This window comes from Megalobrama amblycephala, linkage group LG10 (genome assembly GCF_018812025.1).
Source record: "Megalobrama amblycephala isolate DHTTF-2021 linkage group LG10, ASM1881202v1, whole genome shotgun sequence".
Taxonomy (NCBI): domain Eukaryota; kingdom Metazoa; phylum Chordata; class Actinopteri; order Cypriniformes; family Xenocyprididae; genus Megalobrama; species Megalobrama amblycephala.
This window is the reverse complement of record NC_063053.1, coordinates 9,166,013-9,180,374: the sequence shown is the minus strand read 5'-3', so window position 1 is coordinate 9,180,374 and position 14,362 is coordinate 9,166,013. Positions and strand designations below refer to the sequence as shown.

General features: G+C 37.3%; 1 protein-coding gene across 2 annotated transcripts; it reads left to right on the top strand.

The window, feature by feature from the left end:
• The first annotated feature begins 50 nt into the window (after positions 1 to 50).
• aifm2 (apoptosis inducing factor mitochondria associated 2) lies at positions 51 to 9,043 on the top strand. Of its 2 annotated transcripts, none has more exons than XM_048204394.1 (9): positions 51 to 320; positions 1,311 to 1,494; positions 3,673 to 3,788; positions 3,863 to 3,982; positions 4,147 to 4,239; positions 5,788 to 5,896; positions 6,836 to 6,988; positions 8,237 to 8,437; positions 8,586 to 9,043. In XM_048204394.1, the coding sequence occupies exons 2-9, from the start codon at positions 1,320 to 1,322 to the stop codon at positions 8,738 to 8,740; spliced, it is 1,122 nt and encodes a 373-aa protein (XP_048060351.1). In that variant the 5' UTR covers positions 51 to 320; positions 1,311 to 1,319; the 3' UTR covers positions 8,741 to 9,043. The 2 variants fall into 2 exon arrangements, with proteins under 2 accessions (XP_048060351.1, XP_048060350.1); XM_048204393.1 differs by having other exon boundaries at positions 213 to 320; positions 1,308 to 1,494.
• Positions 9,044 to 14,362: the final 5,319 nt, after the last annotated feature.

Here is a 14,362-nt window from a genome sequence, read left to right as displayed (position 1 = left end):
ACTGCATTCCGAGAACATTTGGGTTAAAACATGATCTGCTATCTGTTCTAAGGCTGTCAAAATGTTAAGTGTGCAAGAGAACTACAGCAATCATCGGAAAAGCAGTTATATCACCATTTCCACGCAACACATGCAGACACGCCCATCGCACGCTAACCATTGGCTCTGATACAGCGTAATCAGAAAATTCACGCCCACCACAATCCTACACGCGCTACCATTGGTTATAATACAGCTCGACAAGTAGAAAGAGTTGAAGACATTTCCGTGTGTTAGAAGAGAATCCAGAGCATTCACAAGCGTATACACATCAAGTACTGGTAAGTATTGTAAATTCTGTTTACAAAAGGCATTTACGTTGCATGCAAAGGATTGTGAGCTTCTTTGTTATGATATAGCGCTATATGATACAGTCGCAGGTGACACTCTGTTATATGAATATAAATCTTTCTTATCAGTTCGTTCTTAATGATAGCATGTGCAACCAATACAATTAATTTTGGTTGAGCGTTAAAACAAATAATTTACCATAAAAGGGAAAGGATGTGCACACACCTCAATTAATAGTCTTTTGAGCACTTAACAATATAAACAGTACTGATGGACGAAGGGGATATAATTTAACAAATAACATTGAAAAAATATATATAATATAATATAATATAATATAGAAATACCTGCTATATAGTAGAGTTCTTTTAAGGCATGACTATATTTTAGGTATTTCTGTATTTTTGAATGTGTAGACTGTAGATTTCAATTGGCAGCATGCATGTTTTTCCCCCTTTTTTCACTCTTGTTTGTTTCTTAAAAAATTAAAATAAATTAAAAGAATCATTTTAATAAATAAAATAAATTACCTTTTAAAAATAAATTAAAAGAAAACAACAAAACACAGAAATTCAACTGTCAGGCATATATATATATATATAAAATATATGTGTGTGTATGTATATAAAAATTTGAAGTCTGTTAGAATTTTTTTAAAAGAAATTAGCAGTATTAATATTTATTAAGCAAATGATGCATGAAATTTGTCAAAAGTGACAGTAACAAAAATTTATAATGTTACAAGCAGCACAACTGTTTTTAATATTGATAATAATAAGAACTATTTTCTGAGCAGCAGATCTCCATATTAGAATGATTTCTGAAGGATCATGTGACAAACTTTTGAATGATAGTGTGTATATATCATCATATCACTATATATCATTACTTTAGAATAATCCAACAAAAAAATACATTTAGATAATTATTTTTAGTTTGAGACACTATCATTGTTTGTTTTTTTCCTTTCTCTTCAGTAGTAAAGCATTATGGGTGGGCAGGTGTCCATAGATGAGAATGTTCATGTGGTGATTGTCGGTGGTGGTTTTGGTGGCATTGCCGCTGCTCAACACCTGAAACATCATGGGGTGCCCTTCATGCTTATTGACATCCTGGATGCGTTTCATCACAACGTTGGAGCGCTGCGTGCCTCAGTTCAACCTGGTAAGGAAAAATCAGGCTGAATGTAAGAAAACAAACAGCTAGATTAATATACACTGAACAAAATTATAAAAGCAACACTTGTTTTTGCCCCCATTTTTCATGAGCTGAACTCAAAGATCTAAGTCTTTTCTATGTACACAAAAGGCCTATTTCTCTCAAATATTGTTCACAAATCTGTCTAAATCTGTGTTAGTGAGCACTTCTTTGCCGAGATAATCCATCCACCTCACAGGTGTGGCATATCAAGATGCTGATTAGACAGCATGATTATTGCACAGGTGTGCCTTAGGCTGGCCGCAATAAAAGGCCACTCTAAAATGTGCAGTTTTGTCACACAGCACAATGCCGCAGATGTCGCAAGTTTTGAGGGAGCGTGCAATTGGCATGCTGACTGCAGGAATGTCCACCAGAGCTGTTGCCCGTTAATTGAATGTTCATTTCTCTACCATAAGCCGTCTCCAAATGCGTTTCAGAGAATTTGGCAGTACATCCATCTGGCATCACAACCGCAGACCACGTGTAACCACACCAGCCCAGGACCTCTACATCCAGCATCTTCACCTTCAAGATCACCTGAGACCAGCCACCCAGACAGCTGCTGCAACAATCGGTTTGCATAACCAAAGAATTTCTCAGGGACCGTCTCAAGGAAGCTCATCTGCATGCTCGTCGTCCTCATCGGGGTCTCGACCTGACTACAGTTCGTCGTCGTAACTGACTTGAGTGGGCAAATGCTCACATTTGATGGTGTCTGGCACTTTGGACAGGTGTTCTTTTCATGGATGAATCCCGGTTTTCACTGTACAGGGCAGATGGCAGACAGTGTGTATGGCATTGTGTGGGCGAGCGGTTTGCTGATGTCAACGTTGTGGATCGAGTAGCCCATGGTGGCGGTGGGGTTATGGTATGGGCAGGCGTATATTATGGACAACGAACACAGGTGCATTTTATTGATGGCATTTTGAACGCAGAGATACCATGACGAGATCCTGAGGCCCACTGTTGTGCCATTCATCCACGACCATCACCTCATGTTGCAGCATGATAATGCGTGGCCCCATGTTGCAAGGATCTGTACATAATTCCTGGAGGCTGAAAACATCCCAGTTCTTGCATGGCCAGCATACTCACCGGACATGTCACCCATTGAGCATGTTTGGGATGCTCTGGATCGGCATATACGACAACGTGTTCCAGTTCCTGCCAATATCCAGCAACTTCGCACAGCCATTGAAGAGGAGTGGACCAACATTCCACAGGCCACAATCAACAACCTGATCAACTCTATGCGAAGGAGATGTGTTGCACTGCATGATGCAAATGGTGGTCACACCAGATACTGACTGGTTTTCAGACCTCCCGGACCCCCCCCAATACAGTAAAACAGCACATTTTAGAGTGGCCTTTTATTGTGGCCAGCCTAAGGCACACCTGTGCAATAATCATGCTGTCTAATCAGCATCTTGATATGCCACACCTGCGAGGTGGATGGATTATCTCGGCAAAGGAGAAGTGCTCACTAAATTATGTTTTATTAACATAGTTCAGGAGGAACAAGTCAAATAAGCTACCCAATTATCATGTCATCTCAACCAGCTGTCAACAATCTGTAATCAACATATCTACCCAATCAGCATGAGTACAGGCCTATATATAATCACAGTCAAACACACCTAAGGATTCTTGACAGTTTTCAGCATTTGGCACCGCCCTTCCCAACATGTCCGAAGTCGACCTCTTTGCGTCCGATGAAGAATCTTTGATCCTCAAGGAATCTTTGCCACAATCCTCTGGCCTTAGGAACAATTATTCTCCGATCCCATGTTATTATCTTGAGGGGGCATCAGTCCAAACAAACGGGTCCCTGCATGCCAAAACGCAGAGGTCTGTCACCACCTCCGAAACATCCGCAATCTCCTTCCATGTATCTCCCCGGGCAGCACGCCAAATGCGTTTATCAATTAATTTATCTGACTTATTTGTAAGTGTGAACTCGTGAACACAGATTTAGACAGATTTCTGAACAATATTTGAGAGCAAAAGGACTTTTGTGTACATAGAAAAAGTCTTAAATCTTTGAGTTCAGCTCATGAAAAATGGGGGCAAAAACAAAAGTGTTGCGTTTTATAATTTTGTTCAGTGTAATAATGCAGGGGTTTTTTTTGTATGTTCTTGTAGGTTTTGCAAAGAAGACTTTCATACCATACAAAGAGACATTTGGAGTGAATTTCCTTCAAGGCCGTGTCATACGGATAGACACCGAAACCCAGACAGTTGTGCTTGACAATGGAAAAGTAAGTGATACAGCAGAAGAAAACAAAATGTGAGAAAATGTCTTTATAAAGTATGTGCCAATTTAAATCTACAGGAAGTGCGTTATTCACACCTCATTCTGTGCACTGGAACAAGCGGACATTTCCCAGGCAAACACAATTGTGTAGACACCTACCAATCAGCAATTCGGAAGTATGACGACTTTGTCAAATTGGTGAGTTTTCTTATTATTTATATGTGTGATATGATCTTAAATGGCAATACAGACAAAATTGTGAAAAAGCTTTTGTTTTTTTACATTATTTACATTACTTAAGTTGATCTTAATATAAAATAAAATTAAAATAATATAATTTATATTTTCATCCAATGTTACAGATCCAGTCAGCAAACGCGGTTGTAGTTGTTGGTGGCGGAACCACCGGTGTTGAAATGTCTGCTGAGATCAGGACAGAATTTCCTGACAAGAAGGTAGAGCTTTGACTTCACACCCAAACAGACTTTGCAGTCTTATTTTGAAGCATGCACTTAAAGGTGCCATAGAACGCTTTTTCACAAGATGTAATATAAGTCTAAGGTGTCCCCTGAATGTGTCTGTGAAGTTTCAGCTCAAAATACCCCATAGATTTTTTTATTCATTTTTTCAAACTGCCTATTTTGGGGCTTAATTAGAAATGCACCGATTCAGCTCACTTTCCCTTTAAATGCTCGCACTCCCCGCCCCCAAGCTCGCAACTCTATAATACATTGCATAAACAAAGTTCCCACAGCTAAAATAACCCTCAAAATGGATCTTTACAAAGTGTTTATCATGCAACCTATCCGATCATGTAAGTATAGTATTTATTTGGCTGTTTACATTTGATTTTGAATGAGTTTCATAGTAGCCTATGTGTGGCTAACGGGCTAAAGCTAACATTACACACTGTTGGAGAGATTTATCAAGAATTAAGTTGTGTTTATGAATTATACGGACTGCAAGTGTTTAATAATGAAAATAACGACATGTCTCTGATCTCCGTGAATACAGTAAGAAACGATGGTAACTTTAACCACATTTAACAGTACATTAGCAATATGCTAACGAAACATTTAGAAAGACAATTTACAAATATCACTAAAAATATCATGTTATCATGGATCATGTCAGTTATTATTGCTCCTGTTATGTTGAGATTCGCCTGTTCTTCGGAGGTCTTTTAAACAAATCAAATTTACATAAGAAGGAGGAAACAGTGGTGTTTGAGACTCACTGTATGCCATTTCCATGTACTGAACTCTTGTTATTCAACTATGCCAAGTTAAATTCAATTTTCAATTCTCGGGCACCTTTAAAGTGCCCCTATTATTCTATATTAAAGGTTTCTGATTTATTTTTGGAGGTCTCCTACAATAGGTTTACATGCATCCAAGGTCAAAAAACACTTAAATTTTCTCATAATATACATCACCTCATTTCTCAAAGAGTCTAAATACAATTTGTTCGAAGATTCAGTCTCACAAAACCCTTCCTTTCTGAGAGCTACTCTTCTGTGATTGGTCAGAAGGCTCAGTCTGTTGTGATTGGTCGACCGCTTGCACGTGTCGGAAACAAAACGCCCATTATCATATCTGAATTTCAGCTCTGGAGCTTCCTCAGCTCTTTTAATGTGCATGCAAAGTGGATTTGGGTGTATTCTTGACATATCGACAACACGAACCAAACTCTTCCGGGACTCAGCTACAGTGTTTGAGGGTGGGCCAAAGCAGACATTGTTCTCGAAGAATTGCTGGGATTGCTGATGACTCCTTTCAGCAGTTCAGAATTGATTCTTTCTTTTAGGACACAATAACTTTATTTGTTGTGCACTTTGACCTTTAAAACTCTGCAGACCTTTTACGTTCACAAACAGCTATATTACTCACTACATTAAGGGTAATATTTGAAAAACCATAATAAAAAAGCGTAATGGGGCACTTTAAATGAGTTTTGTTTTATATAATGATGACCATCTTTTATCACACATACATTTCATCTAGGTGATTCTTATTCACCCGCGTGAGGAAGTGGCTGATCCTGACCTGTTACCTAGTGTGAAAGAACAAGCCAAGCAGGTGCTGCTGGAAAAGGGGGTGGAGCTGTTGCTAGGTAATAATGTCACATGACATTGTTTCTTAGCATTCGCCTTTAAGTTCCTTTGCCTGATGCGGGCATCACATGTCTGAAGGTGTTTACTGGGTTTCTGTGGGTCTTTAAAAAATTTTATTCGCTCTTACACAAATCAAGGACTTAAATTTTTTTTTTAAATCGAATCAAAGTCTTACATTCATAACATTGTAGCATTAAATGTTGCATGTATTGCAAAAAAATTTAATATTTTCCTCAGTATTTTTGTCCTGTTTTACAATACAAACATCTGAACAACTTTAAATCTAGGCACATTTGTCTTGAAAAGTGAGTTTATGCTTAAAAAAATAACAAATATCTGTCATTGAGTTAGGCATATTGTTCTTGTTTTAATCATAAACACTTTCAATCAAACTTTTGATCAATTTCACAGAAAACAAGATATTCATATTTTATGTCATTTTGTATCTCCAGTAAATGCATCTTGATTTAAGAACCTTTAGACATTTGCACTGGAAATAAGACAAAAATACTAAGGAAGAACATCACTTTTTTTGCAGTGTGATCAAAAGGTACAGTCAAAGTTATTTCCATATTCTAGTGGATGGGAGCAGAGCGATTCAAGCTTTTTTTTTTTTTTTTTTTTGTAGTCATATTTTTAAATGCTGAAATGTTGCTAATTCAACTCGCTGTGTTTCTCCCTAGACATTTACATTTAAAGAACATATACGTATTGTGTTCCATTCAATTTATTGCTTAAATTTTCTTTACTTAGCCTTAAAAAGGTTTTAAATTGTGATAATGATCGGCTTACAGTACATTATCCCTTACATATGTTGTCTATATGGGGAAATGTCCTTTTCAGGAAAGGGAAATATAAAATGCAAAATATTGTAATTTCACAAATGCATTTCACAGGTTATAGACTGTTTCCTTCTGTTTAAATATGTAATCATGCAGGGCAAAAAGTGTCAAACCTTGATGAGCTGGAATTGAATGTGTGTCGGAGTGGCATGGTGGTCAAAACCAATAAGAACGAGCAGGTCACCGCCGATCTTGTCATCTGCTGCACAGGAAATAAGATCAACTCTGAAGCATACAGGTCCAGTCTAAGTATGTAATAAATAGACCAATAGTTGTTTGTGATTGTTGAGATATCTAGAAACATAAAAACATAAGTTATTAAATCGATCATTAATTTTGACTAATTGTGGCAATTTATGCCCTGTATGTTTTTATTTCTCAGCTGATTAGACAAATTTCTTAAAGGATTAGTTCAAGTTAAAATGAAAATTATCCCAATCTTTACTCAGCCTCAAGCCATCCTAAGTGTATATGACTTTCTTCTTTCTGATGAACACAATTGGAGTTATATTAATATCCTGACGCATCCAAGCTTTATAATGGCAGTGAACAATGAGTATGAAGCTCAAGAAAGTGCATCCATCCATCATAAACATACTCCACAAGGCTCCGGAGGGTTAACGAAGGCATTCTGAAGCGAGGCGATGCGTTTGTGTAAGAAAAATATCTATATTTAACAAATTAGAAAGTAAAATATCTAGCTTCTGCCAGACCGCCTTCCATTTTCAACTTACGAAAAATTTGAATACAGAAGGCGTAGGATGTAGCGCAATATACATCATTTGTGCATGAGGTAGGGCCTTAAAAACATCAGCCAATCGCTTACGTGATCATCACGTAAACGATTGGCCCTCTGGCTTGTCAATCACTGCCATTGCGTTCCTTGTGAGAGACGTGTGCGGATTGGCCCTCTGGCTTGTCAATCACTGCCATGATTGGCCAAGAGGGCCAATCCGCGCACGTCTCTCACAAAGTAATGTATAAAACAAAACAAAAAATGGAATTTTCCATAATTTATGAAATCACACTTCCCTTCATTGTTTTTCACTGTTTTATGGTAGGGGATGCTATTACGAAACTTCTGAGCATACAGAAGCTCCGAATCAAAACTGACAAAAAAGGAGTTGAAGCAAGTGATAAAAGCACTGCTTATGCATGTTGTAGTCACAATTTTCTCAGCTTTTTGTTCAAAATATTGCTTTTTTTAATGAAACTTTAAGTGTTGGGGAAAATATCGGTAGATCACTAATGCTGAGTCACTGAATAGATAGTGTTTTTTGGAATTATTTCATTTAAAACTAATGCTTTTCAAACCCTGGTTAGGATTGTTTACTTGTGTAGTTGCTAAGCTAAGAAAATGTTATATGTATGATATGCGCAATTTTATATCAATCAATTCTTTGTTGACTTTTGCTGTCATGTAGCCTCAATTAATTGACTGATTTTTTTTTTTTTCATCATCTGTCTCTCTCTGTTTTATTTGTGTTCATATTTCAGGTGCATGTCTGACAGAGAATGGTGCTCTGAAAGTGAACAAGCACTTGCAAGTTGAAGGCTTTGACAATGTGTATGCTGTGGGGGACTGTGCTAATGTCAATGAACCCAAGTTGGCCTATCATGCTGGACTTCATGGTGGAGTAGCTGCTACCAATATCATCAACAGTCTGTCAGGAAAAGCTTTAACCTCATACCACACAGGTAACAACCATAAGCCAATGATTTTGTGAGCTCACTTTTAAAAAGTTCATTTCTTACAGTTCTTTTACAATACATATAATAAAGTTTTTTTTTTTTTTTTTGTTTTTTTTTAAATCCAATTTATATCCAATATCCTGTTCCCAATCAGGAAATGTGACTATGCTGATTGCTATGGGCAAGGATGCTGGAGTAGGCCAGTTTAATGGCTATAAACTACCTCGTTTTCTGGTCACCAAGGGTAAGAGTCAAGGCTTGCTGCTGTGGAAGAGCTGGAGGGAAATGGAGCAAAAAGCCCCTAATTAACACAAAGATATCAAACAATGTTTACATTATGCTAAAATGTGTCAACTATGGTCTCACATGGTTCTATTTCACATGACTTGATTTATCACTTACATTACATTACATTTACCGCTGTCTTAAGATTAATATAAACCAGACCAGCAGAAGGATGCTTTATATTGTAAAAAAACAAAACAAAAAACATGTATACTTCTACTTATTTAACATCATGAATTGTTTGTAATACATTTGAGAACAATCAAAAACATTGTTTTATATATTTATACATTTGTTAAAGAAATAAATCCATTTACATTGACAATACAGTTTGTTATAGTCACTCTTTGCTGATAGTAGTTTGTTCTCATATCTTCCTTCATTAAGCATGTGTGTTTTAATGAACTGCTCCACTAGAGGGCAATGAAACATTATGAATCAAATCCATGTATCCGGGTCAACAAAACAAAATGCTGAGTCACTGAATAGATGTTATTTAATTTAAAACCAAAGCTTTTCAAAAAACAGTCCAAAACTGCACAACCCACTTTAAAATGATTTATGAACATTGAATGCCTTTGCTCATGTGGTTTATTTAACTTGTTTGAGTGATTCACACAGTGAAGTAAATCAAATTAGCCAAAATAATTTTTTAGAAATCGTTAACTCAGGGTTGTAAAAGTGCAGTGTTTGTGATTTCTGCTCCTCTAGCAACACCAAAAAGGAACTGCGGTCTGTTTTATTCACCAACCCGCTACATGGATCTCACATGACCTTATCATGTCATCATGCAGAGCACATGTGTAGTGTCTTATCAGACGGGAGCTAAAAGGGGTTGTGTTTGCATGGTGACTGAGAAGGCTGTTGGCATTTGGTGTTCATGAAACTCTTGAATTATTGTCCTGAACCCAAGGTATTGTGTTTTTTATGTCAGGCTACACATCTTTGCGTGTTGGCCTTGGATACAAGTGGTCTTTAAATGGCAATACTGCCATAAATTCCAACTTTGTGAAGTCACGGCCCACAGTTTGTGTTGAATCTGGGTTACGCAAGCACTGATTTAATTCAGAGGTTGTTCAGAGGCCGTAGATTTGTGGCATTCAGCCACTATCATGTGGGATGTTGCTCTACTCATCAATTTGCAACCACTTACCAACTTTAAAGCAGTTTGTTCATGTTTGTGAAATGTTTTTCTTATGGCAGTTGAGATCAATGCACCTGCAGTCCAGTGCAAACTTCAAAAAGTTCATAAAGACATTGTAAAAGAAATCTATATGAATAGAGCATTTTATTTCCAAGTCTTCTGAAGAGACATGACCACTTTATACTACACACAGATATTTTTTTTTTAGCCTTTTATTAACATAAATGTTTTTTATCTTCTGTCTAGACTAAAACCATAGCAATTTTGTTCTAATACTTTTCAAGAATTATTAGTGGTTATTTGTTTTGATGAGGCTTTTTATGAGTTATGACGTAATTTAATTGATTCATCAATGTATCTGCACTAAGCTACACTGTATAAATTAATCATTAAGATTAAGACTTAATTATTAAATAGAGGCAGCAGCATGTTTCATTTCTAAAAAGTATCCACTCAAATGGTCTGATGCCACAATCCCCCGGATGATTGTTGTTTGTTATACAATTTTGCACTGATGTGACTCATTAAACATGAGAAATCTAAGATTAAAAATGTATTAGATGCAAGAGAGCCATTTTAGTGCATATACTTTGTGTATATTGGTGTGGTGGGATTATTGCAGTTAAAAGGCTCAAACATTGCAAAACAGCATCAGGTAACAGCATAATGTCTTGTCTCTGGTCAATCAAAAAGCACTGAATGCTATGAGACGAACAATTGAATTCTTTCACTGTGAAGGGAGACAGATATAAATGCATATGTCAATGCTCATTAAATAAATCTGATGTTTGAATGAGTACGCAGAGTCTGATAGTCCACTGTGTTCCCTCTGGCTTTGTCTTTCTGCTGACTGTAACTTTTTTTGTGTTCAAAATGTACAAAAATTATGTAATGAGTACAGCGTGAATCCATTTTCCAAACCGTGTTTTTGTCTCATCCTGAATCACCAAGGTACATCTATAATAAGACTACAGGTGCTGGTCATATAATTAGAATATCATCAAAAAGTTGATTTATTTCACTAATTCCATTCAAAAAGTGAAACTTGTATATTATATTCATTCATTACACACAGACTGATATATTTCAAATGTTTATTTCTTTTAATTTTGATGATTATAACTGACAACTAAGGAAAATCCCAAATTCAGTATCTCAGAAAATTAGAATATTACTTAAGACCAATACAAAGAAAGGATTTTTAGAAATCTTGGCAAACTGAAAAGTATGAACATGAAAAGTATGAGCATGTACAGCACTCAATACTTAGTTGGGGCTCCTTTTGCCTGAATTACTGCAGCAACGCGGCGTGGCATGGAGTCGATCAGTCTGTGGCACTGCTCAGGTGTTATGAGAGCCCAGGTTGCTCTGATAGTGGCCTTCAGCTCTTCTGCATTGTTGGGTCTGGCATATCGCATCTTCCTCTTCACAATACCCCAAAGATTTTCTATGGGGCTAAGGTCAGGTGAGTTTGCTGGCCAGTTAAGAACAGGGATACCATGGTCCTTAAACCAGGTACTGGTAGCTTTGGCACTGTGTGCAGGTGCCAAGTCCTGTTGGAAAATGAAATCTGCATCTTCATAAAGTTGGTCAGCAGCAGGAAGCATGAAGTGCTCTAAAACTTCCTGGTATACGGCTGCGTTGGCCTTGGACCTCAGAAAACACAGTGGACCAATACCAGCAGATGACATGGCACCCAAACCATCACTGACTGTGGTAAACTTTACACTGGACCTCAAGCAACGTGGATTGTGTGCCTCTCCTCTCTTCCTCCAGACTCTGGGATCCAAAGGAAAGTTTACTTTCATCAGAGAACATAACTTTGGACCACTCAGCAGCAGTCCAGTCCTTTTTGTCTTTAGCCCAGGCGAGACACTGTCTGTTGTTCAAGAGTGGCTTGACACAAGGAATGCGACAGCTGAAACCCACGTCTTGCATACGTCTGTGCGTAGTGGTTCTTGAAGCACTGACTCCAGCTGCAGTCCACTCTTTGTGAATATCCCCCACATTTTTGAATGGGTTTTGTTTCACAATCCTCTCCAGGGTGCAGTCATCCCTATTGCTTGTACACTTTTTTCCACCACATCTTTTCCTTCCCTTCACCTCTCTATTACAGTTTTTCTCAGTTGCTTTGGTGCATTTCTCACATCACTATTTACATTTGCACAACAGTTAGTTCAACCTCCACAACATTTAGTCATTTGTGCACATCATAGTAGCAGTTTCTCATTCCTTCGAACAAATTGCAAATGCTTTTGGACATGCATCAATTGCTTTCATACAACTCTCTGCTGTTTTATAACATTATCATTTGCTTATGTCATGTCAGTCAAAATTAACTATACTTGTGAATGCTGAATAGTCATTCCATATAAAACTAATAGTCCTCATTTCATTGCTTGAGTCATTACATACAAAAATGTTGAAATAGTTGTCAAAATCTGTCAAGCAAATTTTACATATTTTTTTAAATCTTTTTTTTTTCCTGAAAATGTCTCCTAAATTGAACAATTTCTCTCAGATGAATCTCAACTTTCACTGATGAGAAGGTGTGTGTGAAGCATTAGTTGCAACCAATGATAAGCCACTTCTCTACAATCCCATAAACACCCACTTTACAAGCATATACAAACCAAGCAGGACATAGTGTGTACCATTTCTACAATACTGTGACACAGAAATGGAAGGTCAGCCTCGTGGAAGAGGGGTAAGGGTGCGGGGAGGAAGGGGAAGGAGACAAAACGGGAAGAGGAAGAAGAGGCCAAGTACATAGGCAGATCCCTGATGAAATCAGGGCTACATTTGTGGATCATGTTGTCAATCACAGCCTCAAAATGGCTGAGGCTGGTCGAAGGGTGCAGCCAAATGTTGGGAGAACCACTGTAAATTCAATTATTCAAACATTTCATCGGGAGAACAGGTGTGTATAAATGGACAGTAATTCAGCACTAAACAATCTGCACTGCACTACTGTCATTGTGTCATACATGAAGCTTGCAGTGGGACAAGAACTTGTCACTGTACATTTTACATTTAGACGTACAGCTTTACTGCATCACACATTTAGTGTATTGTAGTGTACAGTAGTGTTACAGTAAAGATTTGCCATATGTACTGCAATATTGTTTACAGTTGTGCACAGCTCTACCCAAAGGGTGTTTATGTTTGTTGCAAATATGGGTGTATTTTTTCTTTTGCACAATGCTGTGAACAAATTAGAATTGAAAAGAGCATATGCAGTAAAAATGTGAAACATACATATTCAGTGTCTTGTACTCAGTTACCTCACTAAATACAGTAATGTGTAACTTTTACTGTATTTTTCAAATGGCTGTGCAAATAGTATATAGTGATGTCTTGAGCATTTTCAGGTAGTGTCACCAAGATCTGACTTTTTTGCATTGGAAAACATTGACAGAGTAAACTGTCATAATGAAAACATGACAAAGCCATTTGACTATCTTGTTCATAAACAATGGTGTCAGGACTTTTCATCTTGATGACACTGACACTTTCATTGACATGAATACGTGCTTTTGAGGAATGACCTATCCATTTTGAGCAAGTGACACGCTTTTGCAGGTTATCAGCTAGGTTTTGCAGTTTGTACTAATTGTTTTGAGAACTGAATTAACTGTTGTGCAAATGTAAATAGTGATGTGAGAAATGCACCAAAGCGACTGAGAAAAACTGTAAACATTATTGTGAACAGCCAGCCTCTTTTGCAATGACCTTTTGTGTCTTGCCCTCCTTGTGCAAGGTGTCAATGGTCGTCTTTTGGACAACTGTCAAGTCAGCAGTCTTCCCCATGATTGTGTAGCCTACAGAACTAGACTGAGAGACCATTTAAAGGCCTTTGCAGGTGTTTTGAGTTAATTAGCTGATTAGAGTGTGGCACCAGGTGTATTCAATATTGAACCTTTTCACAATATTCTAATTTTCTGAGATACTGAATTTGGGACTTTCCTTAGTTGTCAGTTTTAATCATCAAAATTAAAATAAACATTTGAAATATATCAGTCTGTGTGTAATGAATGAATAAAATATACAAGTTACACTTTTTGAATGGAATTAGTTAAATAAATCAACTTTTTGATGATATTCTAATTATATGACCAGCACCTGTATAATATAATTAGACTGGTTTGGGTCGTACCGCTGCATTGTAGCACAGAATCTGCGTGACTCGTCATAGACATAAACAGAGAGAAGAAGCAGCTCTGGCTACAATATAGGGACTAGTCCCTATTAATGTTCTTCCGCAAGACGCATGCAGTTCTGTTTATTAACTGCTAGAGCGCCAAAAGGACTGCAGAAAAAGTCAAAGCAAGTCTTTGAAATGTAAAGGGGTTAGTGAAGGAAGTAAACGTTCAACTGAAGGTCATTCCCAGCCAGAATTAATCTGGCAGACTCTGCTGTTTATCTACAATAATTTGATTGTGAAGACAAGTTCCTTTGTAAAAAAACAAAACAAAACAAAAAAAAAGCGTATTTTTTAATAT